The 27,439-nt window shown below is 50.0% G+C and overlaps 1 protein-coding gene across 1 annotated transcript; it reads left to right on the top strand.

The window, feature by feature from the left end:
• The first annotated feature begins 2,840 nt into the window (after nt 1-2,840).
• ANGPTL4 (angiopoietin like 4) lies at nt 2,841-27,343 on the top strand. The gene is made up of 7 exons (XM_083594703.1): nt 2,841-3,628; nt 7,684-7,794; nt 12,552-12,687; nt 21,766-21,879; nt 22,260-22,358; nt 23,455-23,730; nt 25,024-27,343. The coding sequence occupies exons 1-7, from the start codon at nt 3,137-3,139 to the stop codon at nt 25,203-25,205; spliced, it is 1,410 nt and encodes a 469-aa protein (XP_083450829.1). The 5' UTR covers nt 2,841-3,136; the 3' UTR covers nt 25,206-27,343.
• Nucleotides 27,344-27,439: the final 96 nt, after the last annotated feature.

Genomic DNA, 27,439 nt, shown 5'->3' on the forward strand with positions numbered 1-27,439 from the left:
TCTTGCAGTCCATGGGACTCTCAAGAGTCTCCTCCAGCACCAGAATTCAAAAGCATCCATTATTTGGAGATCAGCCTTCTTTATGGTCCAGCTCTCACTTCCATACATCACTACTGGGAAAACCATAGCTTTTACTAGTGGAATGTATAAATTTGAAAATACAAATAAAAAACTAGATGGGCCAAAGGCCTGATCCAGCGGGCTCTTTTTATTCCTAGCTCCAAAGGATGTCTGCTCTTAAGTTTTACAGGGAATGAATCAGCTGCTTTCACCTGTGGCATCACACTCAGGGCATTGTGGGTAACAAAAATGGCAGCTGCCTCCTGTAGCTAACCGGGGGTGACTGGAAACACACACACACACCCCGGAGAAACCAGCTCTGCCTTTCTGCTCCTTACGCAGGCCAGGCCGGACGAAACCTTACAAACCCACAACATTGTTCTCTTCCTTGATGACGTGAAACGCTCCCCCCACTCCAACCCACCTCATTTGGTCACCGCAATCCATTCAAGTTTGTCCTGTCCTGAACTTTTACACACTGACTCCCTCTTCCCCCTGCAGCCCTGAAGGTCAAGTGTGGGAAGAGGAAGAGAACAGGACAGAACGAGGGAATCATTTTCAACCAGCAGATTGCACCAGATGTTGTTGTTGTTTAGTCGTTTAGTCGTGTCCGACTCTTCGTGACCCCCTGGACCAGATCACGCCAGGCACTCCTGTCTTCCCCTGCCTCCCGCAGTTTGGTCAAACTCATGCTGGTAGCTTCGAGAACACCGTCCAACCATCTCGTCCTCTGTCGTCCCCTTCTCCTTGTGCCCTCCATCTTTCCCAACATCAGGGTCTTTTCCAGGGAGTCTTCTGTTCTCATGAGGTGGCCAAAGTCTTGGAGCCTCAGCTTCACGATCTGTCCTTCCAGTGAGCACTCAGGGCTGATTTCCTTCAGAATGGAGAGGTTTGATCTTCTTGCAGTCCATGGGACTCTCAAGAGTCTCCTCCAGCACCAGAATTCAAAAGCATCCATTCTTTGGCGATCAGCCTTCTTTATGGTCCAGCTCTCACTTCCATACATCTCTACTGGGAAAACCATAGCTTTAACTATACGACCTTTGTTGACAAGGTGGTGTCTCTGCTTTTTAAGATGCTGTCCAGGTTTGCCATTGCTTTTCTCCCAAGAAACAGGCGTCTTTTAATTTCGTGGCTGCTGTCACCATCTGCAGTGATCATGGAGCCCAAGAAAGTAAAATCTCTCACTGCCTCCATTTCTTCCCCTTCTATTTGCCAGGAGGTGATTGCACCGGAAAAACAGCCGTGTGCCAAACTGCAGCTGGAAAAACTGCATCCAGGAGAGGCTGGGAAGTGTGGCTGTGGGATTGCTTTCATGGTTGGGGGATACTTCCTAAGGTCTCTGGCTGAGATCGGAGGGGGAGGTCTCGGTTCCTGGAGGTTTCTTTCCCCTCTTCCTCCAGGTGAGTTATTACCAGTGTTAGAAACCCAGACACAAACAGTGGTACCTCGGTCCTTGAACGCATTCCGTTCCGGAAGACTGTTTGGCTTCCGAAACGTTCGAAAATGGAGGCGCAAAGGGCACACGCAATTGAGAAAATCGAAAAACATGCAGCGGAAGCCACGGAACCATTTATTTCCAAGTTTTTGGCGTTCGGGTTCCGAAACGTTCGACAATGGAGACGTTCAAGAACCAAGGTACCCTCTGTATAAGATAATCGACAAATGGGTTACGGTCACCACAATGGAATGCACAGGTACCTTTTTTTTCAATGAAAGGAAAAACCTCAAAGCAGTTTTAGGACACATCAAAACATCAAATAAAACCATCCAACTGGAGCGCTCGCAGGCCAGTGTTTCCCAGTTGTAGGTGTTTATACTACATTTTTAAAGATTTGCCTTGAGAGAGTCTTTGAACCTCTTTTGTTGACCACCAGCATTACGCTTTCCATTTTTAAGTTCGGAATAGAATACAGTCGTAACAGTGGATCACAAATGTCTTGGTGCTCAGACGTTTCGGCTCCCGGAAGTGAGTGTTCCGGTTTGTGAACGTTCTTCGGAACCCGAATGTCTGGCAGGGCTTGTGATTGGCTGCAGGTCGTCAGTGGCGTAGCGTTGGGGGTGCAGGGGGGGCCGGCAGCACCGGGCGCAACATCTGGGGGGGGCGCTCGCACTCGCAGCTCTCTGCCCCTACCTGGCTCACTCACTCTACGGGTTAGGGGGCGCAAATTACTTGCCTTGCCCCGGGTGCTGACAACCCACGCTACGCCACTGCAGGAGGTTCCTGCAGCCAATCGGAATGTTTCTGAATGTTTTGGAAGTCAAATGGACTTCCGGAACGGATTCCGTTCGACTTCCGAGGTACCAATTAAATATTTGAGGGGGCTGCCTCTCCAAAATTGATAGACATTGCCATTCAAATGGTGTTTGTGTGTGTGTGTGCCTCGTCTTGTCATCCATTTTGCGGGGTGCAGCTTACATGCCCCCCTATTTTATTCAAGTTGGCACCCTTGGTTCTAGAATGCCTTGGCGTCAGTGCCGGATTAAACCCTGTGGAGGTCCCTAGGCAGTCGGAATCTCAAGGGCCCCACTTGCAATTTATCTCCAAATACGTTTTGGATTTTGCCAAACCACAATTTTAACAAACCGATTTCAAGATCAAATCAATATTACGTTGATACGTTGTCTCCGGGCCCCTCAAAGCAGCCCGCTCTGCCTGTTTGGTAACCCGGCGCTGCTGCGCGTGGGTCGCGGCGACCGAAAGAAACACAAAATCCTCTCCGGCACGCGGAAAGATAGTTCTGTCCGTTCCTCGGAAAAACAAACTTGCCCAACGTGACAAGTTAGCAGCCATGCGATAACAAGGGCTCTGGGAAGCTGCCAGCGCTTCCGGGCCCCACCCTGCGCTCCCGTCTCCCAGGATCCGTCTTTCTGCGAAAGAAAGGAGGAGCGCCGGGACTGGAGGGCGGAGGGGGGGCGCGCAAGGCGAAGCTGCCGAGGCCATGTGCGCGCAGGCGGCGGGGCGGCGTCTATAAAAGGGGGCGCGTCCGGCGCGGCCTCTCCAAACCGTGCGCTCTTGGCGAGGTGGCGACTGTTGCGCGCTGCGCTCTGACCAAGTTCATTGTCTGCTGGGGCGATGCGTTCGTGGGCGCTGCTGGTGCTGAGCGCGGCGGGGCTGGCGGCCGCCGCTCCTCCTCCTCCTCCTCCTGCCGGTTCTTCCAGCAAGGAGCGCGCCTTCAAGGCAGCCTCCTGGGACGAGGTGAACGTCTTGGCGCACGGGCTCCTGCAGCTGGGCCACGGCTTGCGGGAGCACGTCGAGCGCACCCGCGGGCAGCTGCGCGAGATGGGCGGCCGCCTGAGCGCGCACAACGCCTCGCTCGGCAGCCTCGAGCGCTCCGCCGACGAGCAGCGGCAGCAGCTGGGGCGAGCGCAGCGCCTCCTCGACGGGCGCCTGGACGACCTCTCCAGCCGGCTCGGCGCGCTGGCCGGCGACCTGGCGGCGCACGAGGAGGCGGTGCGGGAGCGCCTGGGGCGCCTCGACGGGCAGCTGTTGCGCCAGGTGGGCGCCGAGAACGCCAGCGGCAGCCCTCGAGGGAGCGGACAAGCGGCGGAGCTGGGCGCCCTGCAGGTGAGTCCCGGGGTGCTGCCCCAGAGGTAAAGGGAGCGGACAGAAGAGGCATTCTGAACCCGAAAGGGGCTGGAGCAAAAGCACTCTGCACACGCTCAGAGGTGCCCTTTACCCGGGAGCTATAGAGATAAAAGCCCTTGCCTGTTCACAGTGCTTTTCTTCTGGAAAAGAAGGTGCTGTAACTCACCCACGAAGTTCTTGCAGTAACCGTCACACTTTTAACCAGTGCTTTTCTTCTAAATTAAAAGGTGCCGTTGAGTCCCCCCAGGAATAAAACACTGTTCAAAAAGTTACCTGGGGCCGCCCCCCCCCCCCCGAAGGATGGAGGTAGCTGCCCTCTAGGAAATAGAGATTGAGTGGGGAGGAGAGGTAAACCCGGCTTTTGGTCTTGGCTTTCAAATTTTATGAGCTTTATCTAGCCTCAAATGCTTCCTTGACACCTTTCGGGTACCGTACGAATCGATTGTTGAGACTTTCTCGAAGCGGTGCGAAGGGCTGTGAAATGTAAATCGTTTGATTAATAAAATGAATGGGTCATGCAGAGAGAGAACTGGGGTGCCCCATAAATGGGCAGGAGTGTCTCTTTGTGCAAGAGTTTTGTTGGGCGTTTGTGTGGGCACCAGATACAATAGCCCGGAGGGCACCAGGTTAGCAAAGGTTGAGATAGGACAGTATTTCCTTAGGGCAGAGCTTTTCAACCTTTCTGAGTCCGTGGCTCCCTTGGCCAACTGCTTTCTTTCAGTGGCACCCCGTGGGGCTCAGGGGCCCAGTTATGCCCCCCCTTGCCTGCAGAGCTGGCAGCTTCTCACCCTTTTTCGAACACCTAAGTTGTGGAGTGTTCCTCCAGCCTCCTCTCCTCTCCCTTCTCCTTGGGAGTCCTCTGGTCAGCCGCTGCTGCTGCCTCCCCGGTCTCTGAGCTGCCCCCCCAGCCCCAAAGAGAGGTTCCTCCTCCCACTGCCCCACAGGGGGCAGGGAAGCACCCCCTGGCCTGCCCTGGAGGCACCATTCGCCTGCGGAGCTTGCAGCCAGGGCTGCTGCAACAAACAGCTGTGCAAGCCTTTGGGAGGCAGAGACGCCAGAGCGCATCAGAGGAGAGAGGGAAGGAAAGAGGGACAGAGGCCAGTGTTGCCCATGTCACCCTAGACCATCATTTAAGGCACCCCAGGGTGCTATGACACGCTGGCTGAAAACTACTGCTTTTGGGAACTGGCAAGTGGTTGGAGAGCTGAGAGTCTGTTGCGAAAGAAGGGTGCTATCTATCTTCTGGGTTATCTCTCCCTTAAGCAAGTTTCCCGTTCATAATGATTTTTACCTATGCTGGGTTTTTTCTATTAGTATCATTTGGACTAGTATTGCTTATTAATCAATCAGTGCATCTAACGCATTAGTGAGTGCACGATAGATCTCTCTTCCCAGCAGCATGCAATATAAAGCTTGATCGAGGAATAACAAAAACTTGACAGAGGGAGACAGAGAAAAGTATATGCAATCGTCAGAAAGACCCAGGAACCTTAAGATCTTAATATGTGGCTAAGGGGAGACAAAGGGACGCGGGTGGCGCTGTGGGTTAAACCACAGAGCCTAGGACTTGCCGATCAGAAGGTCGGGGGTTCGAATCCCTGCGACGGGGTGAGCTCCTGTTGCTGGGTCCCAGCTCCTGCCCACCTAGCAGTTCGAAAGCACGTCAAAGTGCAAGTAGATAAATAGGTACCGCTCCTAACGGAATTTCCGTGCGCTGCTCTGGTTCGCCAGAAGCGGCTTTGTCATGCTGGCCACATGACCCGGAAGCTGTCCGCAGGCTCCCTCGGCCAGTAAAGCGAGATGAGCGCCGCAACCCCAGAGTCGGTCACGACTGGACCTAATGGTCAGGGGTCCCTTTACCTTTAAGGGGAGACAATGGAGAAAGAGGAGGGAAACTGAGGTACGGGTAAGCCTGGGAGGAATATGCCGTTGTTGCAATCGCACATCCGTAGGCTCCACTCCACTAATTTATAAAACACGTAGTAATTTACTTATTATCCAAGGATTATGAGTCTACATCCCTTATCAAGTTGCGGCGTTTGCAATTGCAACAAAAGAAATCCGAGTGTGGCTCGCAAGCCAAATGCTGGCCGTTTGCAAAGGTGGTTTATTAAATTGAGCAAGTCGGGAGGTTCCAAGGTTTATTTCAATGCTGGTTGCCTTTTAAACAGAGCGTGCATTTGCCCATGCTTTTGTTCACAATGCCCTATTGATACGAGAGCACTAAATATTGATTGGCCTTGAGAGGGATGGGCTTCTCCTGCCGTCGCAAGAATTCCCAGAGAAACCGGGTGCTCCCCGTTGTTCTGCAAACAAAGCCAAAAGTGACATTTCCAAGTGTGGAGCCTTAATTTGCTTGGGGGGGGGAGGGAGGCTTCAGAGCTTTCATTGGTTCCAGGCACTCCTGCGAGACAAGCTCTCCGCCAGCGATGGCGAGTGACCCGCTTTGCAAGGTTGTTGTGAGGGCGAAGCAGCTGCCGATTTCGAAACTGCAGTGTGTGTGTCAAACGCAGAGGTGTGGGACATTCCCGGGCTTCCACGGTCATCCTTGACCGTTGGCCATGTTGACTGAGGCTGATAGGAGCTGGATAACTTCTGCAACGCGCTGCTAGAAACTCTCATGTGTATATATCTAGATATATCTATCTTAAACCTGGGTTGTGGTCGCCACAACCGTATGTCTAGGTGCCATTCCCCCCCCCCCCCATGGAGTTTAATACAGTGGTACCTTTGGTTAAGTACTTAATTCGTTCCGGAGGTACGTTCTTAACCTGAAACTGTTCTTAACCTGAAGCACCACTTTAGCTAATGGGGCCTCCCGCTGCCGCTGCACCACTGGAACACGATTTCTTTACCTTTACCTAAACCACTTTGAGGGTTTTTTCTTTAAAATATAAAAGTATAGAAATGAAATTAACAACAGCAACAACAACAATACAGTGGTACCTCGGGTTACATACGCTTCAGGTTACAGACTCCGCTAACCCAGAAATAGTGCCTCGGGTTAAGAACTTTGCTTCAGGATAAGAGCAGAAATCGTGCTCTGGCGGCGCGGCGGCAGCGGGAGGCCCCATTAGCTAAAGTGGTGCTTCAGGTTAAGAACAGTTCCAGGTTAAGAACGGACCTCCGGAACGAATTAAGTTCTTAACCCGAGGTACCACTGTACTGTATTTATCTACCTGCTTAATTTATAAAGCTGCGCTATAGCAGAAGGACTCTGGCCCATATTGAGTCTGCAGCCGCTGCCCCCCCCTCATTTAAAGCCAGGAACAGGCAGGGAAGGGGTCATTCTTAATGTTAGATGGTTTATTTTCCTATTCCCTTAGAATCATAGAATCATAGAGTTGGAAGAGACCACAAGGGCCATCGAGTCCAACCCCCTGCCAAGCAGGAAACACCATCAGAGCACTCCTGACATATGGTTGTCAAGCCTCTGCTTAAAGACCTCCAAAGAAGGAGACTCCACCACACTCCTTGGCAGCAAATTCCACTGTCAAACAGCTCTTACTGTCAGGAACAGATAGGTAGCCGTGTTGGTCTGCCATAGTCAAAACAAAAAAATTTTTTTTCTGAAGAAGTGTATCTGAAGAAGTGTGCATGCACACGAAAGCTCATACCAAGAACTAACTTAGTTGGTCTTTAAGGTGCTACTGGAAGGAATTTTTTTTTTGTTTTTGTTTTTACTGTCAGGAAGTTCTTCCTAATGTTCTTCTTAGAGCCAGTGTGGTGTAGTGGTTAAGAGCGGTGGACTCGTAATCTAGTGAACCAGGTTCACTTCCCCGCTCCTCCACATGCAGCTGCTGGGTGACTTTGGGCCAGTCACACTTCTCTGAAGTCTCTCAGCCCCACTCACCTCACAGAGTGTTTGTTGTGGGGGAGGAAGGGAAAGGAGAAGGTTAGCCGCTTTGAGACTCCTTCGGGTAGTGATAAAGCGGGATATCAAAGCCAAACTTCTTCTTCTTCTTCTCTGAATGGACAGCGCCTGACGGCTAGGGCCAATCTGCTGAATGTGTACCTTTGTTTCCAAATTTCAGAATTTGATGAGTCGTCAGAACCTGAAAATTGAGGAGCTGTTTCATAAGATTAAGCAACAGCAGTACAGAATGGACAAACAGAACCTGCAGATCAAAAGTCTCCAGAGCAAGGTATGACCCTACAGTTTGAAATTCTGGTTCAGAGACGCACTTTGCACATGCCCAAAAGCACTTTCCTGCAAACTGAATTCGTTTTTTGGGAGGGGAGGGTGGAGAAATATAAACCGCTCTTTATCTCCACAGATAAATGTGCTGGATTCCACAGCAGAATGTATGTACCGTATTTTTTGCTCTATAAGACTCACTTTTTCCCTCCTAAAAAGTAAGGGGAAATGTGTGTGCGTCTTATGGAGCAAATGCAGGCTGCGCAGCTATCCCAGAAGCCAGAACAGCAAGAGGGGTTGCTGCTTTCACTGCACAGCGATCCCTCTTGCTGTTCTGGCTTCTGAGATTCAGAATATCTTTTTTCTTGTTTTCCTCCTCCAAAAACTAGGTGCATCTTGTGGTCTGGTGCGTCTTATAGAGCGGAAAATACGGTATATTTTTAAATGAACATTATAGCATAAGGCATGATAAATTTAAGAGGAATAAAGTAACGCAACCAGCTAAAAAAAATGTTGCAATCTAAAATATCTGGGCAAATAAACAAAAGCTTTTAACCTGGCAGTCCAAAAAAATACATTGTCGGTCATACCTGAGAGAGGCACTTTTTTATACTTAAAAGCACTCTTTGCACATTTAAGTGCTGTGATAATGGCAGTATCAAATACAGTGGTACCTCAGGTTAAGTACTTAATTCGTTCCGGAGGTCCGTTCTTAACCTGAAACTGTTCTTAACCTGAAGCACCACTTTAACTAATGGGGCCTCTGGGTTAGTGGAGTCTGTAACCTGAAGCGTATGTAACCTGAAGCATTTGTAACCCGAGGTACCACTGTATGGGAAAGGTTTAGGATAAAAGGATGGTTCTTGATACCAACATAATTCAGGCTAATCTGCTAAACTGCTTCTTCCCAGTTAGTCTAGGATACCGTATTTTTTGCTCTATAAGACTCACTTTTTCCCTCCTAAAAAGTAAGGGGAGATGTGTGTGCGTCTTATGGAGTGAATGCAGGCTGCGCAGCTATCCCAGAAGCCAGAACAGCAAGAGGGATTGCTGCTTTCACTGCGCAGAGATCCCTCTTGCTGTTCTGGCTTCTGAGATTCAGATTATTTTTTTTCTTGTTTTCCTCCTCCAAATACTAGGTGCATCTTGTGGTCTGGTGCGTCTTATAGAGCGAAAAATACGGTAATTCATGTAGTGATTATAGATACTACTACTAATAATTTTATTATTTGTGCCCCAGCCACTCTGGGCAACTTCCAACAAACAAAAAAGCACAATAAATCATGAAACGTAAAAAACTTCCCTATACAGGGTTGGCTTCAGATGCCCTCTAAAGGTTGTATAGTTACTGTACTTATTTCCTTGACATCTGATGGAAGGGTGTTCTACAGGGCGGGGGCCACTACTGAGAAGGCCCTCTGCCTGGTTCCTGCAGTGAGGGAACTGCCAGAAGGCCCTCGGAGCTGGACCCCGGTGTCCAGGGTAGAGATGCTCCTTCAGGTATACAGAGCTAAGGCTGTTTAGGGCTTTCAAGGTCAGCACCAACACTTTGAATTGTGCTTGGAAACATACTGGGAACCAATGTAGTCCTTTTAGGACCGGTGTTATATGGTCTTGGCGGCCGCTCCCAGTCCCCAGTCTGGCAGCTGCATTCTGGATTAGTTGTAGTTTCCGGGTCACCTTCAAAGGTAGCCCCACGTAGAGCGCATTGCAGTAGTTCAAGCGGGAGATAACCAGAGCATGCACCACTCTGGCAAGGCAGTCTGCGGGCAGGGAGGGTTTCATTCTGCATACCAGATGGAGCTGGTAGACAGCCGCCCTGGACACAGAATTGACCGCCTCCATGGACAGCTGAGAGTCCAAAATGACTCCCAGGCTGCACACCTGGTCCTTCAGGGGCACAGTGACCCCATTCAGGACCAGGGAGTCCTCCACATCTGGTAGGTGGATTGCATAGGAAGCAATGTGTAGGTCTGTTCAAATTGGTCATGCTGGGCCACGCACAAAAAAGTGTCTAATGGGGGAGAGTATTTCTTAGTTGTTGGTCTTTCAATTGTGTTGCACAAGGCTCCTTTTAGGTTGGACGCAGTTCAAGAAAAACACACGTGTGAGATGGTTTATTTATTTGGAGCATAGAGGATCTGTTCCTGTGTGATGGAAAAGCTCCGCCACGGGGTCCCCAAATCAGAAAAGCTTTCCTCCAGTAGTTTATGTCAGGCATAAATGTAAAGGGACCCCTGACCATTAGGTCCAGTCGTGGCCGACTCTGGGGTTGCGGCGCTCATCTCGCTTTATTGGCCAAGGGAGCTGGCGTACAGCTTCCGGGTCATGTGGCCAGCAGGACTAAGCCGCATATTCCTCCCAGGCTTACCCGTGCCTCAGTTTCCCTCCTCTTTCTCCACTGTCTCCCCTTAAAGGTAAAGGAAGCCCTGACCATTAGGTCCAGTCGTGGCCGACTCTGGGGTTGCGGCGCTCATCTCGCTTTATTGGCCGAGGGAGCCGGTGTACAGCTTCCGGGTCATGTAGCCAGCATGACTAAGCCGCTTCTGGCACACCAGGGCAGTGCACGGAAATGCCGTTTACCTTCCCGCCAGAGCGGGAACCTCTTTATCTACTTGCACTTTGACGTGCTTTCGAACTGCTAGGTTGGCAGGAGCAGGGACCGAGCAACGGGAGCTCACCCTGTCGCAGGGATTCGAACCGCTGACCTTCTGATCAGCAAGCCCTAGGCTCTGTGGTTTAACCCAAAGCGCCACCCGCTCTCAGGTATAGGCAAACTAAAACCTAAATCCAGCCCTCAACCTGAAGGAAAGAAAGGGACATGGGCATTGTAGAGGGAAAGTTTCCACCCTCCGTCCCCAACCACATGTCAAGGCATGAGACAGGGCTCTTTTGAGCCTGCTTTTCTCAACACAGAATTGTCTTTGGTGTAGGGGCCGGGGGGGCGGGAATCCCATACAAATTGGACCCTAAGCGTTCCGTCTTCCTTGCAAAAACAACTTACAAACCTGATCTGCAAGATGTTTTGTTCTTCGGCGGCTGCAAAACACAGCTCAGTTACGTAAGTGTTCCTGATAGTTTTCCAGGAGAGCTGGCAAGTGCAAGTCTAGTCTTGGAGAGGCCAGGCTCCATACTGGGGTAGCTGCAGGTTCGAATCCCGCTTCGGTCTCTTCTGCACAGGCCCAGCTGCCTTGGTGCAACCGGTTTAGAAAATGCTTTGATGTTTCTAGCAGTGTCTAGCCAGGGCTGTATTTAGATTTGATGAGGACCTAAGCTACTGAAGGTAATGGGGCCCTTTCTATGTCCAGCTGTCCTTTGTCAACAACAAATTGCCGCTGCTTTTTTGTTGAATATATGCTATATGGTCATTTATGGACCTAATAGGTATCTCAAGCCATTTGCACATGTTGTCATGCGACCAGTCCATGCAGAATGTAAAGGTAAAGGGACCCCTGACCATTAGGTCCAGTCGTGGCCGACTCTGGGGTTGCGGCGCTCATCTCGCTTTATTGGCCGAGGGAGCCGGTGTACAGCTTCCGGGTCATGTGGCCAGCATGACTAAGCCGCTCCTGGCGAACCAGAGCAGCGCACGGAAACGCCGTTTACCTTCCCACTGGAGTGGTACCTATTTATCTACTTGCACTTTGACGTGCTTTTGAACTGCTAGGTTGGCAGGAGCTGGGACAGAGCAATGGCAGCTCACCCCGTCGCCAGGATTCGAACCGCCGACCTTCTGATCGGCAATCCTAGGCTCTGTGGTTTAACCCACAGCGCCACCCGCGTCCCATGCAGAACGTAGGCACCCTGTATATAGAAATGAGCAAACCAGTGATATTTTAGGGAGCAGGCGGGGCCCATGACTTACATCATAGGAGCCTACAGAACACAAAACACTGTTGCTGTATGTAGGTTTTATCTTATTTGTTTTTTATCTTATATATTGGAAATGTGCATGCAGTTTTTCCCCTTTATATTTTTTGGGGGGCCCCAAGAGAGTGGGGCCCTAAGCTGTAGCTTGTTTAGCTTATACGTAAATCTGGCACTGTGTCTGGCAGATAGCTTGCCAGTCCCATCACCAAAAGCTCTCTTGATATAAGGACACAGTTTCTACCTCCCTGCTTCTGCACTTTCTTTTCTTTTCTCTTTCTTTTCTTTTCTTTTCTTTTCTTTTCTTTTCTTTCTTTCTTTCTTTCTTTCTTTCTTATTCTTTATTTATACTTTTCAAACTGATACATTTCATTAGTTTTACAATCAATTTAACATTTCCGAATTTGGTGTCCTTCTCCCTCTTTCTGTGGTTCCTTAAATTTATTTTTTATACCTTCTGCATATCCACGTTCATTTAACTTTCTCATTTATTTATCTGCTCTAAATCTCTTATAAAACTGCAGGTTATTACATTAATCCTGCTTATGTTCTTATCTGTTTACAATTGATCTGTAAATATTCAATGAACCCATTTCCATTCTTTTATAAAAAGTTTGTTATCTTCTTACTTCTGGTAAGTTTCGCCGTTTTTGCATATTTCATAAGTTTTTGTATCCATTCTTCCTTTGCTGGGTCTTCTGCTTCTTTCCACTTTTGGGGCAAGTAACAATCTTGCCACTGTAGTAGCAAACATGAATAAATTTGTACACAAGTTAGGTAGTTCTGTCCCCATAATTTCTCAAAAGAAAAGGCTTCTTCACTTTCCACTTGCGCTCTGGAAGGTAAATTATATTTCCCTCTCATTCTCTCTCCCTTCCGCCCTCTCCCAACCCACAGGTCAACATGCTGATTCCTTTGCACGTCCGAGAGAACGAAACGCAGGGTCCGAAATGGAAGGCCAGCGTTCAGCGAAGTGTGGACCGGTCCGGCAACCACAGCCAAAGTCCCCGGCCAAAGTCTCCGGCAATGACGAGTGAGTTCCACACCTTGCCCCACACATAGCTGATGGCAGGGGACAGAATCCCTTTACAGTGGTAGAATCATAGAATCATAGAGTTGGAAGAGACCACAAGGGCCATCGAGTCCAACCCCCTGCCAAGCAGGAAACACCATCAGAGCACTCCTGACATATGGTTGTCAAGCCTCTGCTTAAAGACCTCCAAAGAAGGAGACTCCACCACACTCCTTGGCAGCAAATTCCACTGTCAAACAGCTCTTACTGTCAGGAAGTTCTTCCTAATGTTTAGGTGGAATCTTCTTTCTTGTAGTTTGGATCGGTTTAAGTACCTTGGTTTAAGTACTTAATTCGTTCCGGAGGTCCATTCTTAACCTGAGACTGTTCTTAACCTGAAGCGCCACTTTACTTATGGGGCCTCCTGCTGCTGCCACGCCACCAGAGCACAATTTCTGTTCTCATCCTGAAGCAAAGTTCTTAACCCGAGGTAATATAGACACTTAAAACTTTAAGATAAGCTACCGCAGGGAGCTGACCCAGAGTCACCCATGGAACCGAGTTTGGGGATTTTCTTAACAAGCTAGTTTGAGTCGGGGGATGGTCTGAGCCTACAGATCTGTGCACAGAATCTGGCGACCATCTGGGTCGTCTTCTGATCTTCGCCTAACAGGAAAAGGTCGAATTTTGCTTTTCCGGGAGGTCAGTGAGCCTCACCTCAATGGTCTCACTCCGTGCCTCTTCATAAACGGGACATCTAAAGAACAAGTGCTCTGGGCTTCCTATCTCCCCCAATGAACAGGCACAACGTCTCTGAGCATATGGGACTTTTTTAAAGGATCCTTCTAGGACCGGCGAGGGCAGAGCGGAGCTTCTGGCGAGTGTAAAAGCCCTTCTTGCATTATTGGATACGAGAAAGAAGAGATATGCTACATGTGGCTATATCTCTCTCGATTTCTCCGATTTTATAGTCGGGGCAAGGGGGGGTTGGAATGGATGACCTTCAGGGTCCCTTCCAGTGCTACAATTCTATGATTCCATCCCTGATCTAAGAAGAGGCAGCTCCCCTGCTCTGAAGAAGGAATGCCTCACTGTCTCTCGCATGGCCACTGTGGCCACTGGGATATTACTGTGCTCCCAGTTCCCATCAGCCCCAAGCCGTTGGAGTCCCAGCCTTTCCCCAGATGTTGTTGGACTACAACTCCCATCACCCCTAGCTAGCAAGGCCAGAGCTCAGGGATGATGGGAGTTGTAGTCCAACGACATCTGGGCACCCACAGGTTGAGAACCACCGCGTTGGACAATGGGGCTTTTGTAGCCCCAGACATTGGAGGTGCCAGCGGTTCCCTGTTCCGATGTGCCTCTCTCTGCTTCGACACGGCGCTCTACGTGGGTCGCGGCTGTGTTGGAGCAATCACGACACCCGTCACGGGGAATTCGAGCCCAGAAATTCGAGCCAGCCTCGCTCGGCTCCCAACCAGGCCTGTCTCTCGCTCGCTCGCTCGCTCTGGCTCTCGGCCAAGTGTGCGAGAGGTGAAATCTTTGCAAGACATTCCCAGGAGCCACGAGGTTAATTGAGGAAGAAAGAGAGACGGGGAGAGAGAGAGACCGGGGCAGGAAGTGGGGGGGGGAGAGAATACCGTGGCGCACACTTGGGCTGGCATCCCTCCAACTAGGGGAAAGGTTGCGCTCCCCCTGCGGTGCTGGGATTCCAAAATAATTTGGCTGCACCAGGGCGGTGGAAACCTCCGTGGCTGAGCAAGGCTGGGCTTGCCTCTTTGCTGCTGGAGCAGTTCTGCAGAGAGTTGCCTCCAAGAGTCCAGGGGGCTGTGATGCCACAGTCCAGTGTCCCCAGACTTAATCTCCCATTTCCATCATGTCCCAGATACCTCGGATATCTGTCTACCTTATCGGTTGCGTCGCATAGATTCGCTTTTGTTAGAGCCAGATTTAATGTGTTCCCCTCAAATGTGCTGAGCAATAGATTTTCTAATGGTAAAACCTCTGTTTTATGCGCATGTGACAACAAATCAATAGAATCCCTTTATCATATCTTGTTTAATTGTCCTTTATATATTGTTCCCCGATCAAGGATTCTGAGTTCAGTCATTTTGGAAACTGTTGCTAAACCACCTGAATTACATCTAGCCTATCTACTCCAGGACATTGACTCTTATAGAACATTACAGGTTGCCAGATTCCTGAATTCAGTTCTTTCGTATAAAAGACTTCATGGAATGCTGCATGACTGTTAAAAATCTAGTAAACTCTATCCACCATCTTTATATTCAAGGCCACAATATGGTACACCTAGAGATTGTATGTAACGTGAAGGAGATTATGCGTTGAAATATTTTAGTTGATATTTTAGAATGTAAAATGATTTTTTATTGATTGATTGGTTTTACCTTGTGGGCTTATAGCCGAATAAAGTATTATCTATCTATCTATCCCATTTCCATCTTCTGTTAGGAACAGAGGAGGCTGCCGTAGCCAGGGTCCGAGCACTGGTCCATCCAGCTCAGAGGACCAGCCCCATAGTCAATTGTTACCAGAAACGTTAAGGGGCGCCCATTCCACAGAAAGCAAGTCCTTCGCCCTTCAAAATTAGGAAGTATTCCCTGAGAAAAACAGAGGACGCAGAACAATCCCCGGGCCACCTTGGCTCTCCCGAAAGACTCTAAATCAGGGGTCAGCAAACTTTTTCAGCAGGGGGCCGGTCCACCGTCCCTCAGACCTTGTGGGGGGCCGGACTATATTGGGGGGGGGAATGAATGAATTTCTACGCCTAACAAATAACCCAGAGATGCATTTTAAATCAAAGGATTCCCACTTGGACTACTGCCATGCGCTCTACGTGGGGCTCCCTTTGAAGGTGACCCGGAAACTGCAATTAATCCAGAATGCGGCTGCCAGACTGGTGACTGGGAGTGGCTGCCAGGACCACATAACACCGGTCCTGAGAGATCTGCATTGGCTCCCAGTACATTTCTGAGCACAATTCAAAGTGTTGGTGCTGACCTTTAAAGCTCTAAACGGCCCAGTATCCCTGAAGGAGCGTCTCCACCCCCATCGTTCTGCCCGGAAGCTGAGGTCCAGTGCCAAGGGCCTTCTGGCAGTTCCCTCATTGCGAGAAGCAAAGCTACAGGGAACCAGGCAGAGGGCCTTCTCGGTAGTGGCGCCCGCCCTGTGGAACGCCCTCCCACCAGATGTCAAAGCGATAAACAACTACCTGACATTCAGAAGACATCTTAAGGCAGCCCTGTTCAGGGAAGTTTTTAATGTGTGATATTTTACTGTATTTTTGGTTTTTATGGAAGCCGCCCAGAGTGGCTGGGGAGGCCCAGCCAGATGGGCGGGGTATAAATAATAAATTATTATTATTATTATTATTATTATTATTATTATTATTATTAAGGACACATTCTACTCATGTAAAAACATGCTGATTCCTGGACTGTCCGCGGGCCAGATTTAGAAAGCAATTGGGCCGGATCCGGCCCCCGGGCCTTAGTTTGCCTACCCATGCTCTAAATATTTCCTCTACTGTAAAAGGGAATATCTTGGCGGGTGGGGACACCTTTCCCAACAGTGCTTATCCTTTACAAATCAAGTGAAATGAGCATCTCTTGCCTATGAATAGGGGAGGTCTGGGACAATGTTTTTGGGGACTAGGTATTTGCAATTTCAAAAGAAAGGCCTAATCTGGCCAAGGTGGGGGGAACAGCAAACATTATCAGGTATCTTGACAGACAAGCCACACTCTCAAATGTCTTCTAAACGTCCGATAGCTGTTTATTTCCGGATGGTAAGGCGTTCCATAGGATGGACGCCACCACCGAGAAGGCCCTCTGCCTGGTTCCCTGTAACCTCACTTCTCGCAGGGAGGGAACCGCCAGAAGGCCCTCAGAGCTGGACCTCAGTGTCCAGATAGAACGATGGGGGTGGAGACTCTCCTTCAGGTATACTGGGCCATTTAGGGCTTTGAAGGTCAGCACCAACACTTTGAATTGTGCTCGGAAACGTCCTGGGAGCCAATGTAGGTCTTTCAGGACCGGTGTCATGTGGTCTCGGCAGCCGCTCCCAGTCACCCGTCTAGCTGCCGCGTTCTGGATTAGTTGTAGTTTCTGGGTCACCTTCAAAGGCAGCCCCACGGAGAGCGCATTGCAGTAGTCCAAGCGGGAGATAACCAGGGCATGCACCACTTTGGTGAGACAGTCAATACTAATAAAAACTAATACTAATAAAAACTCTGACACTGAGCTACAAGGGCTTCAGCAGAGGGCATATACCCCAGAGGGGGTCTCCCCACACCTTGGCATATCTTGCCTGGTGTGTCTTCCTTCTCAAAGATGCACCTGTTGAATTTCCCTCCGCGCTCCAGGGCGATTCTCCTTGGGGAGCCCAGGAGAAAGGCCCCAATGGCAGCTGTTACGCTGTCTGTTGAGGGCATTTGCAAGGAGCGGAAAGACCAGATTATTACGGCCATGTGTGATGTTGTGTCCTGAGCTAGGGAGGTGGGGGGAAATGGGTGAAAGTTGAAATCCTTTCCTTGAGGGCTGCAGTCTTTTTCCGGCAGTTCCCAGGCTGATTTGCCCTTTCCCCTACTTAGCTCTCGCTCCCGCACCCCCTCGGCACATGCTGATCTAATATCTGCGGCTGCGAGAGAGATGGCTTTGTGTCAGAAGCTTTTTCCTGGAATGTGCTGCGGTCAGCCTGCAAAAAAAACCACGCCTGCCCGCTACCCGGAGAGCCTGTGATTCAACGCTAGCCGTGACTCACGGGAATGTGGTGGGGCGCTCGGGAAATTGCTGCTTCGCATCTTGACTCCGCTGGAAACGTGCAGCATCGCATGAGGCTTAGCCGTGCCGTCGCCTTTCCACGCTTGGACTACTGCAGTGCGCTCTACGTGGGGCTCCCTCTGAGGGTGACCCAGAAACTACAATTAATCCAGAATGTGGCAGCTAGACTGGGGACTGGGAGCGGCTGCCGAGACCACATAACACCGGTCCTGAAAGACCCACATTGGCTCCCAGGACGTTTCCGAGCACAAATAAAAGTGTCGGTGCTGACCTTTAAACCCCTAAACCAGGCACCCCCAACCTGCGGCCCTCCAGATGTTTTGGCCTACAACTCCCATGATCCCTAGCTAACAGGACCAGTGGTCAGGGATGCTGGGAATTGTAGTCCAAAACATCTGGAGGACCAAATGTTGAGGATGCTTGCCCTAAACCAAGGCCTGGGGGCCGGATCCGGCCCAATCGCCTTCTAAATCCAGCCCGTGGACGGTCTGGGAATCGGTGTGTTTTTATATGAGTAGAATGTGTGCTTTTATTTAAAATGCGTCTCTGGGTTATTTGTGGGGCATAGGAATTCGTTCATTTTCCCCCCACCCAAATATAGTCCAGCCCCCCACAACGTCTGAGGGACAGTGGACTGGCCCCCTGCTGAAAACGTTTGCTGACCCCTGACCTAACTCATGTCCGCAAGTTTGCACAAAGGAGACAACGTGGAAATACGCTGTTCTATGGGATGGGAGGGGAAAGGGGGTGTTCTGCAGCTTTCTGGACGTGTTTTTGCCATAATGTATTCCTCTGCATTTCCCCCCCTTTCATATAAAAAACAACTGTAAAAGCCAAATGGCAAAGCTGCAGGCGTCTGGTTCGTTTCTTGAGAACTAGTGACGTGATTCTGTTCAGGGTGGGCTCCGCAAAGCCTCTGCCGCTGAATGGGGCGTCTTTTTCGAAGGCTTGCCCCTTCTCTCCTTCCTGCACCCCGTGATTCCACCCCACGGCTATTCTCTGCAGGACGGAGAAGCCGTTTCCAATATCCTACGTGGTACGGCTAACGTCTCCGCCTGGCCGTCTGATGCAAGCATCCTTCCCGGCATTAATGCATTAATATGCGCCTCCCTCCCCGCTGAGAAACTGGGGGAAAGTTCATGTTTACTCGCAGGAACTCCCTCTCCAACCTGGGATCCCGCCCTCTTCCTGATCTCCTGCTGCTGGCATCTGTTTTGAGAATCCCAGCTAAATTTATCCGAGGCAGAAGAGGGTCCCGGGGGGGCCTGCTGAGCCCAGAAGATGCAGCGCCTTTTGCCGGGACAGAGGCTTCCTTTGTCTTTGGGAGAGCGGGGAGGGACGTCCTCTCCCCCTGCAGCTGCTTTTAGCCAGAGCAAAGTCCCCTCGCGCCCTGCCACATCTCTGCCCTTCGCCTCCTCGCGTGCCGGATGCCTCTCCCAACTGGACTTTTGACACTGTCGAAACCCTGACTCGCTGGCAGATGGTACCCATTCCTGGGCAGAGTCCAGCCACCTGCCAGGGGCTCAGCTCTTGGCGCAGCTCAGGGGTGGTGCAGAGAGAAGGAACCCTAGAATTTTAGAGTTGGAAGAGAACCCGAAGAATGGACGCGATGGGGACATGGGTGGCGCTGTGGGTTAAACCACAGAGCCTAGGACTTGCTGATCAGAAAGTCGGCGGTTTGAATCCCCGCGACGGGGTGAGCTCCCGTTCCTCGGTCCCTGCTCCTGCCAACCTAGCAGTTCAAAAGCACGTCAAAGTGCAAGTAGATAAATAGGTATCGCTCCGGCGGGAAGGTAAACGGCGTTTCCGTGCGCTGCTCTGGTTCGCCAGAAGCGGCTTAGTCCTGCTGGCCACATGACCCGGAAGCTGTACGCTGGCTCCCTCGGCCAGTAAAGCGAGATGAGCGCTGCAACCTCAGAGTCGGTCATGACTGGAACTAATGGTCAGGGCTCCTTTTAAATAATCACGGCAGTAAGACCCGAGCCTTGTGACATGACATTGTGGCCGCCCCTGACCATGTGCAGAGTGTTTCTCTCCCCTTTATTATGTAGCTGCAAGCGTAGCACATCTGGGATCAGGACTAACAGAATTCCAAGCCGCATGGGGAGCAGCTTCCAACAGGCTTCAGCTGTGGCTTCTCTTGGGAGGGATAAGCTTTGGCAACACAGTTCCCCCTCCACGCTTTTGCTGCCTGCCAGCTGCTGTCTGCAACTTCGGCCCTGCAGTTGTTAATGTCAGGCTGACATTTGGCCGAGGGTGGCTTGGGCAAAGTCCGAGTGGCGTTCCGTGTTCACGTGGTGGCCGCATCCCCAGGGTCCTGTTGCGATTGCCGCCTGCTCTCGATTCCTCTTTCCTCCCCCTTTTTAAACATTGGATTCATCTTCAAGTTAATAGTCTACCAGTGGAAGTTTTTGCCTGCAGGCATGGCGAACATCTGTGACCCTCAACACGGCCAGCGGTTAGGGCTTTATTTATTGAGGAGCACTTCTAAACCGCTTCACGTTTTGCAATCTATAAAACACAGTAACGCAGGAATGCGAGAGACTGCAAAACCACATTATTGTTGTTGTTGAGTCGTTTAGTCGTGTCTGACTCTTTGTGACCCCCTGGACCAGAGCACACCAGGCCCTCCTGTCTTCCACTGCCTCCCGCAGTTTGGTCAAACTCATGTTAATGGCTTAGAGAACACTGTCCCACCATCTCGTCCTCCGTCGTCCCCTTATCCTTCTGCCCTCCATCTTTCCCAACATTCAGGGTCTTTTCCAGGGAGTCTTTTCTTCTCATGAGGTGGCCAAAGTCTTGGAGCCTCGGCTTCAGGATCTGTCCTTCCAGTGAGCACTCAGGGCTGATTTCCTTCAGAATGGGTCGGTTTGATCTTCTTGCAGTCCATGGGACTCTCAAGAGTCTCCTCCAGCACCAGAATTCAAAAGCATCCATTCTTCGGCGATCAGCCTTCTTTATGGTCCAGCTCTCACTTCCATACATCACTACTAGGGAAACCATAGCTTGAACTATACGGACCTTTGCTGGCAAGGTGATGTCTCTGCTTTTTAAGATGCTGTCTAGGTTTGTCATTGCTTTTCTCCCAAGAAGCATGCGTCTTTTAATTTCGTGACTGCTGTCACCATCTGCAGTGATCATGGAGCCCAGGAAAGTAAAATCTCTCACTGCCTCCATTTCTTCCCCTTCTATTTGCCAGGAGGTGATGGGACCAGTGGCCATGATCTTCGGGTTTTTTCCGAAAACCACATTATAGATAGTTTTAAAACAGAAATCTGGAAGAAGAAAAAAGAGGGTGCTGTTGGATTCAATAGGGCATGCTTTTGAGTCCACTGTAGAAATGTTGTGCAGGCTAATGATCTTAAATCATTTTTTTCAGTCCTGTAGTTTGACGTTGGCTTGTTGTTTTGTTTTAAGTCTGTAAGACCACCAAACAGTGTCTTGTGCAATGTTCCATAAATACATCTGTGCAAATCGTCCTGAAAATTATGATTGACTTTAATTAAATAAAAGTATTGCGCATGGTGGGCTGTCTGCAGCTACGTCAACTGTGGAGCAGAGCCACTGAAGTTGCTGGGAATAGTAATTAATTAATTCGGTTGTAAAACACACACACACACACACACACACACACACACACACACACCGATCTGACTCTGGGCACCCCAAGCAAGTCGTGCCTGTTAATTTCAGCGCTGACTAATATTGGATAAACCCCGTAGATTATTTTCAGTAAACTCACGAACTTCTTCACAATAACATGGTCAAAGCAGGAGGAAGAAAATAGCTGTGCAGTTTAATAATAATAATAATAATTTATTGTTTATACCTCGCCTATCCGCCTGGGTTTCCCCAGCTGCTCTGGGTGGCTTCCAGCAAAATATTAAAATACTATAATTCATCAAATATTAAATGCTTCCCTAAACAGGGCTGCATTCCACAGGGCAGGCGCCACCACCGAGAAGGCCCTCTGCCTGGTTCCCTGTAACTTGGCTTCTCGCAGTGAGGGAACCACCAGAAGGCCCTCGGAGCTGGACCTCAGTGTCTGGGCTGGACGATGGGGGTGGAGACGCTCCTTCAGGTCTACTGGACCAAGGCCGTTTAGGGCTTTCAAGGTCAGCACCAACACTTTGAATTGTGCCCGGAAACATACTGGGAGCCAATGTAGGTCTTTCAGGACTGGTGTTATGTGGTCTTGGTGTTAATAATCAGTATTCATGGCAAAACTTTAATAAGGCCGATCAAATCAATGCTTGTTCTAGGATGCTAAAATAGCTTTTGCTTCTTCATTTTGCAGAGCTCCCAGCAAGCTGTCACCAGCTGTTTCTGGAAGGGGAACAAACCAGCGGTGTTTTCCAGATCCAGCCCCCTGGCTCCCAGGTCTTTGAAGTCTTCTGTGACATGACTCCAGGTAAAAATGTGGGGTTTATAGAAGCGGGAGAGAAATTTGATACAGTTTGCATTTAAGGTTTTCTTAACCTGGTTCTCCTCCTGCCAACGTAGCAGTTCAAATCCAAACTCTTCTTCTTCCCTGCGTTTCTCAAACTGGGAGGCGAAACGTTTTTGCAACTACAGGGCCTGTCTTTCTCCCCAGTCCTGGTTCACTGTGTGTGTGTGTGTGTGTGTGTGTTCAAGGTACTAAAACATGTTGCACACACAAAAATCATATGGAAAAGATTACAGATCAAAGCAACACACCGTTGGGTGTGTTTTGGTGGGGTGAGAGAGGCAGGGGGCACAAGCCAGATGTCTGCAGGCTGATTGAAATTTCCCCTCCTTTTTATTTTGCAGATGGTGGAGGCTGGACGGTGATCCAGAGACGTCTGGATGGTTCTGTTGATTTTGACCAGCTGTGGGAACCCTATAGAAATGGATTTGGGAATATGAGCGGTAGGTCTCTGCTGCTTGCTTCCCCCTCTTTTAAAATTGCTACCTGCTCATGCGTAGGATATAGGGACACAGGTGGCGCTGTGGGTTAAACCACAGAGCCTAGAACTTGCCGATCAGAAGGTCGGCGGTTTGAATCCCCGCAACGGGGTGAGCTCCCGTTGCTCGGTCCCTGCTCCTGCCCACCTAGCAGTTCGAAAGCACATCAAAGTGCAAGTAGATAAATAGGTATCACTCTGGCAGGAAGGTAAACGGCGTTTCCGTGCGCTGCTCTGGTTCGCCAGAAGTGGCTTAGTCCTGCTGGCCACATGACCTGGAAGCTGTGCACCGGCTCCCTCGGCCAATAAAGCAAGATGAGCGCCGCAACCCCAGAGTCGGCCACGACTGGACCTAATGGTCAGGGGTCCCTTTACTTTTTACATGCGTAGGATCAGGGCTCTGAAAAAACACTTGCACTGCAGAGCACCGCAAAAGGAAAAACTTCGTTACACGCTGGATTTTGTTTTTTAATGCATTTCTGTTTCTCAAATGTAATTATAAGTTTCGGGGTGAAGGCCAACTGATCAGTTAGAATCAGTGGTTTGCAACCGTTGTGCCGTGGCACCCTGGGGTGTCTTGAAGGATGGTCAGGGGTGCCACGGGCAACACTTTCGGTGTCTGTTTTCAAATCGTAGAGCCTTTCGTACATGTCAATCACAGTCAACCCAACCACATGGGTGTAAAAGGTAAAGGGACCCCTGCCCATTAGGTCCAGTCGTGGCCGACTGAACTGATACTACCCTTGCTGGTACCTTTCCCGGGAAAATCAGAGGCTCACTATGTCAGGTTCCTACTGGAAGACCGGACCAACGCTAGAACATTAGCAGTGGCAAAGTTTTTATCGGTGGTTGCAAGAACCAATGATCCCTATATTCTGAACAAAATGTTTGTTTAACCTGGAGGTAGGCTGTCTGAATTGTGCATTGCTTTGTGATGATTTGTTGGATCTCTGGACCGGAATGAAGATTGATTGATTGATTGATATCTTCTGCTGGTGGGCCCTGACAGGATATATATTTTTTTCCCCCGTTTGTTTGTTTCTTTGGCCGTTCTCTTTCAGGCGACTTTTGGCTAGGCTTGGAAAAGGTCCACCAGATCACGAAAGACGGGCGGTTCCACCTCTCGATCGAACTTCAGGACTGGGAGGGCAACTCGGAGAGGATCCAGTTCCTTTTCAGCCTGGGCGGAGAGGACACTGCTTACACACTCAGTCTCCTGGGCCCTATTCTCGGGCAGCTGGAGAACGCCATGGGCGACTTCCCACAGCTGCCCTTTTCCACACGAGATCAGGACCATGACCTCAAGGGGGATGCCAACTGCGCCAAACACCTCTCAGGTCAGTCCTGATTTTAATTTTTTCCTTTTCTATAATTTTTATTCAATCTTCAACATTTTAAAATATCCATTTAAACCACCTTCAAACAGGCATAGGCAAACTCGGCCCTCCAGATGTTTTGGGACTACAACTCCCATCATCCCTAGCTAGCAGGACCAGTGGTCAGGGATGATGGGAGTTGTAGTCCCAAAACATCTGGAGGGCCGAGTTTGCCTATGCCTGCCTTAAAATATCAATGACTTCCCTTCTTCTCTTTCTATAACCCTTTTTGACACCTGGGAATTTCCGCCTGCACTATCCCCAACTAAAAGGACTCTTAATTATATCCTTTATTTTATTTTATTTAAAGGTTTTATCTTTCTGTGGTTCATTTTGCATACCATACATCCCTGCATATTTAAAATGAACTAAACCATTTGGTTCGAATCCCCGCAACGGGGTGAGCTCCCGTTGCTCTGTCCCGGCTCCTGCCAACCTAGCAGTTCGAAAGCACGTCAAAGTGCAAGTAGATCAATAGGTACCACTCTGGTGGGAAGGTAAACGGCATTTCCGTGCGCTGCTCTGGTTCGCCAGAAGCGGCTTAGTCCTGCTGGCCACATGACCCAGAAGCTGTACGCCGGCTCCCTCGGCCAGTAAAGCAAGATGAGCGCCGCAACCCCAGAGTCGCCCGCGACTAGACCTAATTCGAACTGCCGACCTTCTGATCGGCAAGTCCTAGGCTCTGTGGTTTAACCCACAGCGCCACCCGCGTCCCTTGCAGCATACATAAATAGTCCTTTTTGACACCTGGGAATTTCCCTCTTGAATTATCTTCAACAAAAAGGACTCTTGATTGCTTCCTTCCTTTCATTTTATTTATAAAGGTTTTCCAAGAATTTAATACATACAGATTTAAATATACATGCAAATTTTGATTACCGTCATCCTATGCTTCTAATCAGATTCATGCCATCGCACTCCGAGCACCAAATCCTTTTAGCCGCACAAACCTAAGCATAGCCGAAACAAGATAAAAAAGTTCCTTCCAGTAGCACCTTGGAGACCAACTAAGTTTGTTATCGGTATGAGCTTTTGTGTGCATGCACACTTCTTCGTATACACCTGAGCATGTTTGCCATGGAAGCAAGCAAACCATGCTGTGTTCATTGGGATGTACTCCCTTGCCACAGCGCTGCTCAGAATTGGAGCTCAAGAACTGCCATTTTTGAAGCATTTTCCAAGTAATGAAATCCATTGTTCTGTGGAAAAGCCCTTGGCTGATGCCTGCCCTTGCTGTTTCTTTTTGCTCCAAAGGAGGCTGGTGGTTCAGCAGTTGTGGCCACGTGAACCTGAACGGAAAATACTTCCGCTCCATCCCACGCCAGAGGCACGAGAGAAAGCAAGGCATCTTTTGGAAGACTTGGAGAGGACGCTATTACCCTCTGAAGTCCACCACTATGAAGATCCGGCCTGCGGAGATGGGCCTGCCATCCTAAGTGCCCAGGAGGTCGCAGGAGAGAGTCTGGGTGGCCCTCCATATTCCTGCCTGCCGCCGAGATAACAGCTGCAGCCCGTCGCTCCTGTCCGGGACGATTTGTGGGGTGTCTCTATCGGCTTCCAGTTGAAAGCCTTCCTTTTGCAAGACTTAGTGTTGGGGTGGGAGGGGGGGGCAAAGCAACGACTGTCGTCTTCGTGTTGGGAAGAGCGGCACCGGGGACCTCTTGGGTGGGTGGGAAAGGAACGGGCATCAGGATTCATTTTACGGGCATGTTGGGCGTTGGCAAGCAAGGGCAGTTCAGCATCTTTGAGGCCTGGTGTTAGCTGTTGATGAGATCTTGGGTATCTGGTCTTCTCGAGTGCCATCGTGTGATAAAATTGGGGTTCTTGCTAGCTCCGGCAGAGATTTGTGCTGTCGTCCATGTGTCTTTATACCCACTTCCTTACGCCTCAAGATGAGGAAGGCCTTTGTCTCCCATGGAATGTCCCAAACAGAAGGACAGTAGCCAGCAGGACTCTCTGCTGGCGAGAATTTCCCACAATGCCCCCTGCGGTAGCATCTCTCTGGGGCATTCTGGGAAATTTAAACGGTTACCAGGCCTGGCGCTGCTCAGAGCAACAGGCTGGGTATTTTATTTGGGGGGGGGGAACAAAGCAAGGATAGGCTCGCCGGTGATTGTCCAGATTGTGCGTACAAACAGCATATCCTTGGCTGATTAAATATGTAGTTGCGAATGAGGCTTGGGGCGTCCTAAAATCGGACTGCCCTCCGCAGGCGTCCCTCGTGGCAGCTTGTGGTTGGGTCCGTCCTTCACTGCTTGGAACAGGGTTCAGAAGGATGGAGCCACTGCGAAGGGCATTGGGGGGACACTGGTTGGGGGAGAAAGTCGGGCAGGGCGGCACCTCCTCTCCCTCGCCCAAGGAGGCTCAAGCGTTGCTCCTGTTGCAAAATCTGGTCCTCCCTTAAAGAGGGCACGTGTTGCGGTGAGACCTGGCAACCAAACCCTGTGTTGTGGGTGGGTATGATTGGATAGCCGCAACACCCAATTGGTAGGTCCCTTGATGCAGGGTTTAATCAGGCCAATGGGACGCAGGCTAAATGGATCAAGGGGACCTGTTTATGCCCATGCACGTGACCCAGAGCTTCCTCTTTTGGCGCGTGCATTCGGAACACCCGCCCACCTCTCCCTACTTTTAGGGCTTTGCGCTTGACCTTGCTATGCTGTCGTGTGTCGTTGGGACAGGGGCACGGCAGGAATTTTCCCCACTTGGCTGATTGGCTGGTGCCATTTGGGTTTCCCCTGCCGCGTGGCAAATCGTCACAACTTGTAAGGTTGCGGATAGGCTCTGGTTCAGGTGATAGGGATGGGAGAACGCTCTCGCCATCCCTACGTGAAGCGTATTCCGTTAAAGGAAATGAGGGACTCGATGGTTTGGTCAACCCCTGAGAGGGAGTTGTGCCCGTGCCTGAGTCCAGGGGGACATTTGGGTGGCGGAGTTATCCTGTTCCTGGCTTTCCACTTATCCAGGTGTTCACCCTTGGCTGACCTATGATAGAGCTCTGGGTCAGCGCTACCTGCAATGCTGCAGGGAGCTAGTCGAACCAGAGCCTATGCAACCAGTCACTTACTGTAATCAATAAAGTTGTGGCCTAAATTCTACCAAAAAACCAAACCAAAATTTGAGTCTTGTCTGAATTTATTTAAGGGGGAGGTTTAAAGGTCTGAACACACAACTGGACAAACCTCTGCCCAGCCAGCCTCCCCGGTTGCTGTCGTGTCCAGCCGCCCCTTCCCCATTCCTTCCTCGTCCGTTTTTTTTAAGTCATATTGACTCAAGTTTGCTCCAGTGTTTAGCTGCTTCTTCTTGTACATAGTAGCAGTTATGCTAGTCGGTGTGTTGGTTTTAAGAGTGCTTTTATCCTGGTCTCTCTTTTTTTATTATTGTGGTTTTAAAACGAAGCGTTGGCGAGCGATGTGATTATAACTTATAAACGTTGCCTTGGAAGAGGCACCAGTAAGAGGGGGGAGGGCGGGGGAGAGTTGATTTCTGCTCTTAATTTCTCTCTTTTTTTATACTTTAAATGTGTGACTCTTTGGTCAGTGAAGTGTCTTTTTAATAAAACCTGTGAACCGGTCGTGTTGCGATTCCTTGCCGCACAAGGCTGTGGGTTTGCCCTGTGGGTGGTGATGGAGTGGGGGGGGTCACTCTCCATCCTTGGAGGTTTTGCCCA

Source organism: Podarcis filfolensis, assembly GCF_964270895.1.
Source record: "Podarcis filfolensis genome assembly, chromosome: 18".
Taxonomy (NCBI): Eukaryota; Metazoa; Chordata; class Lepidosauria; order Squamata; family Lacertidae; genus Podarcis; species Podarcis filfolensis.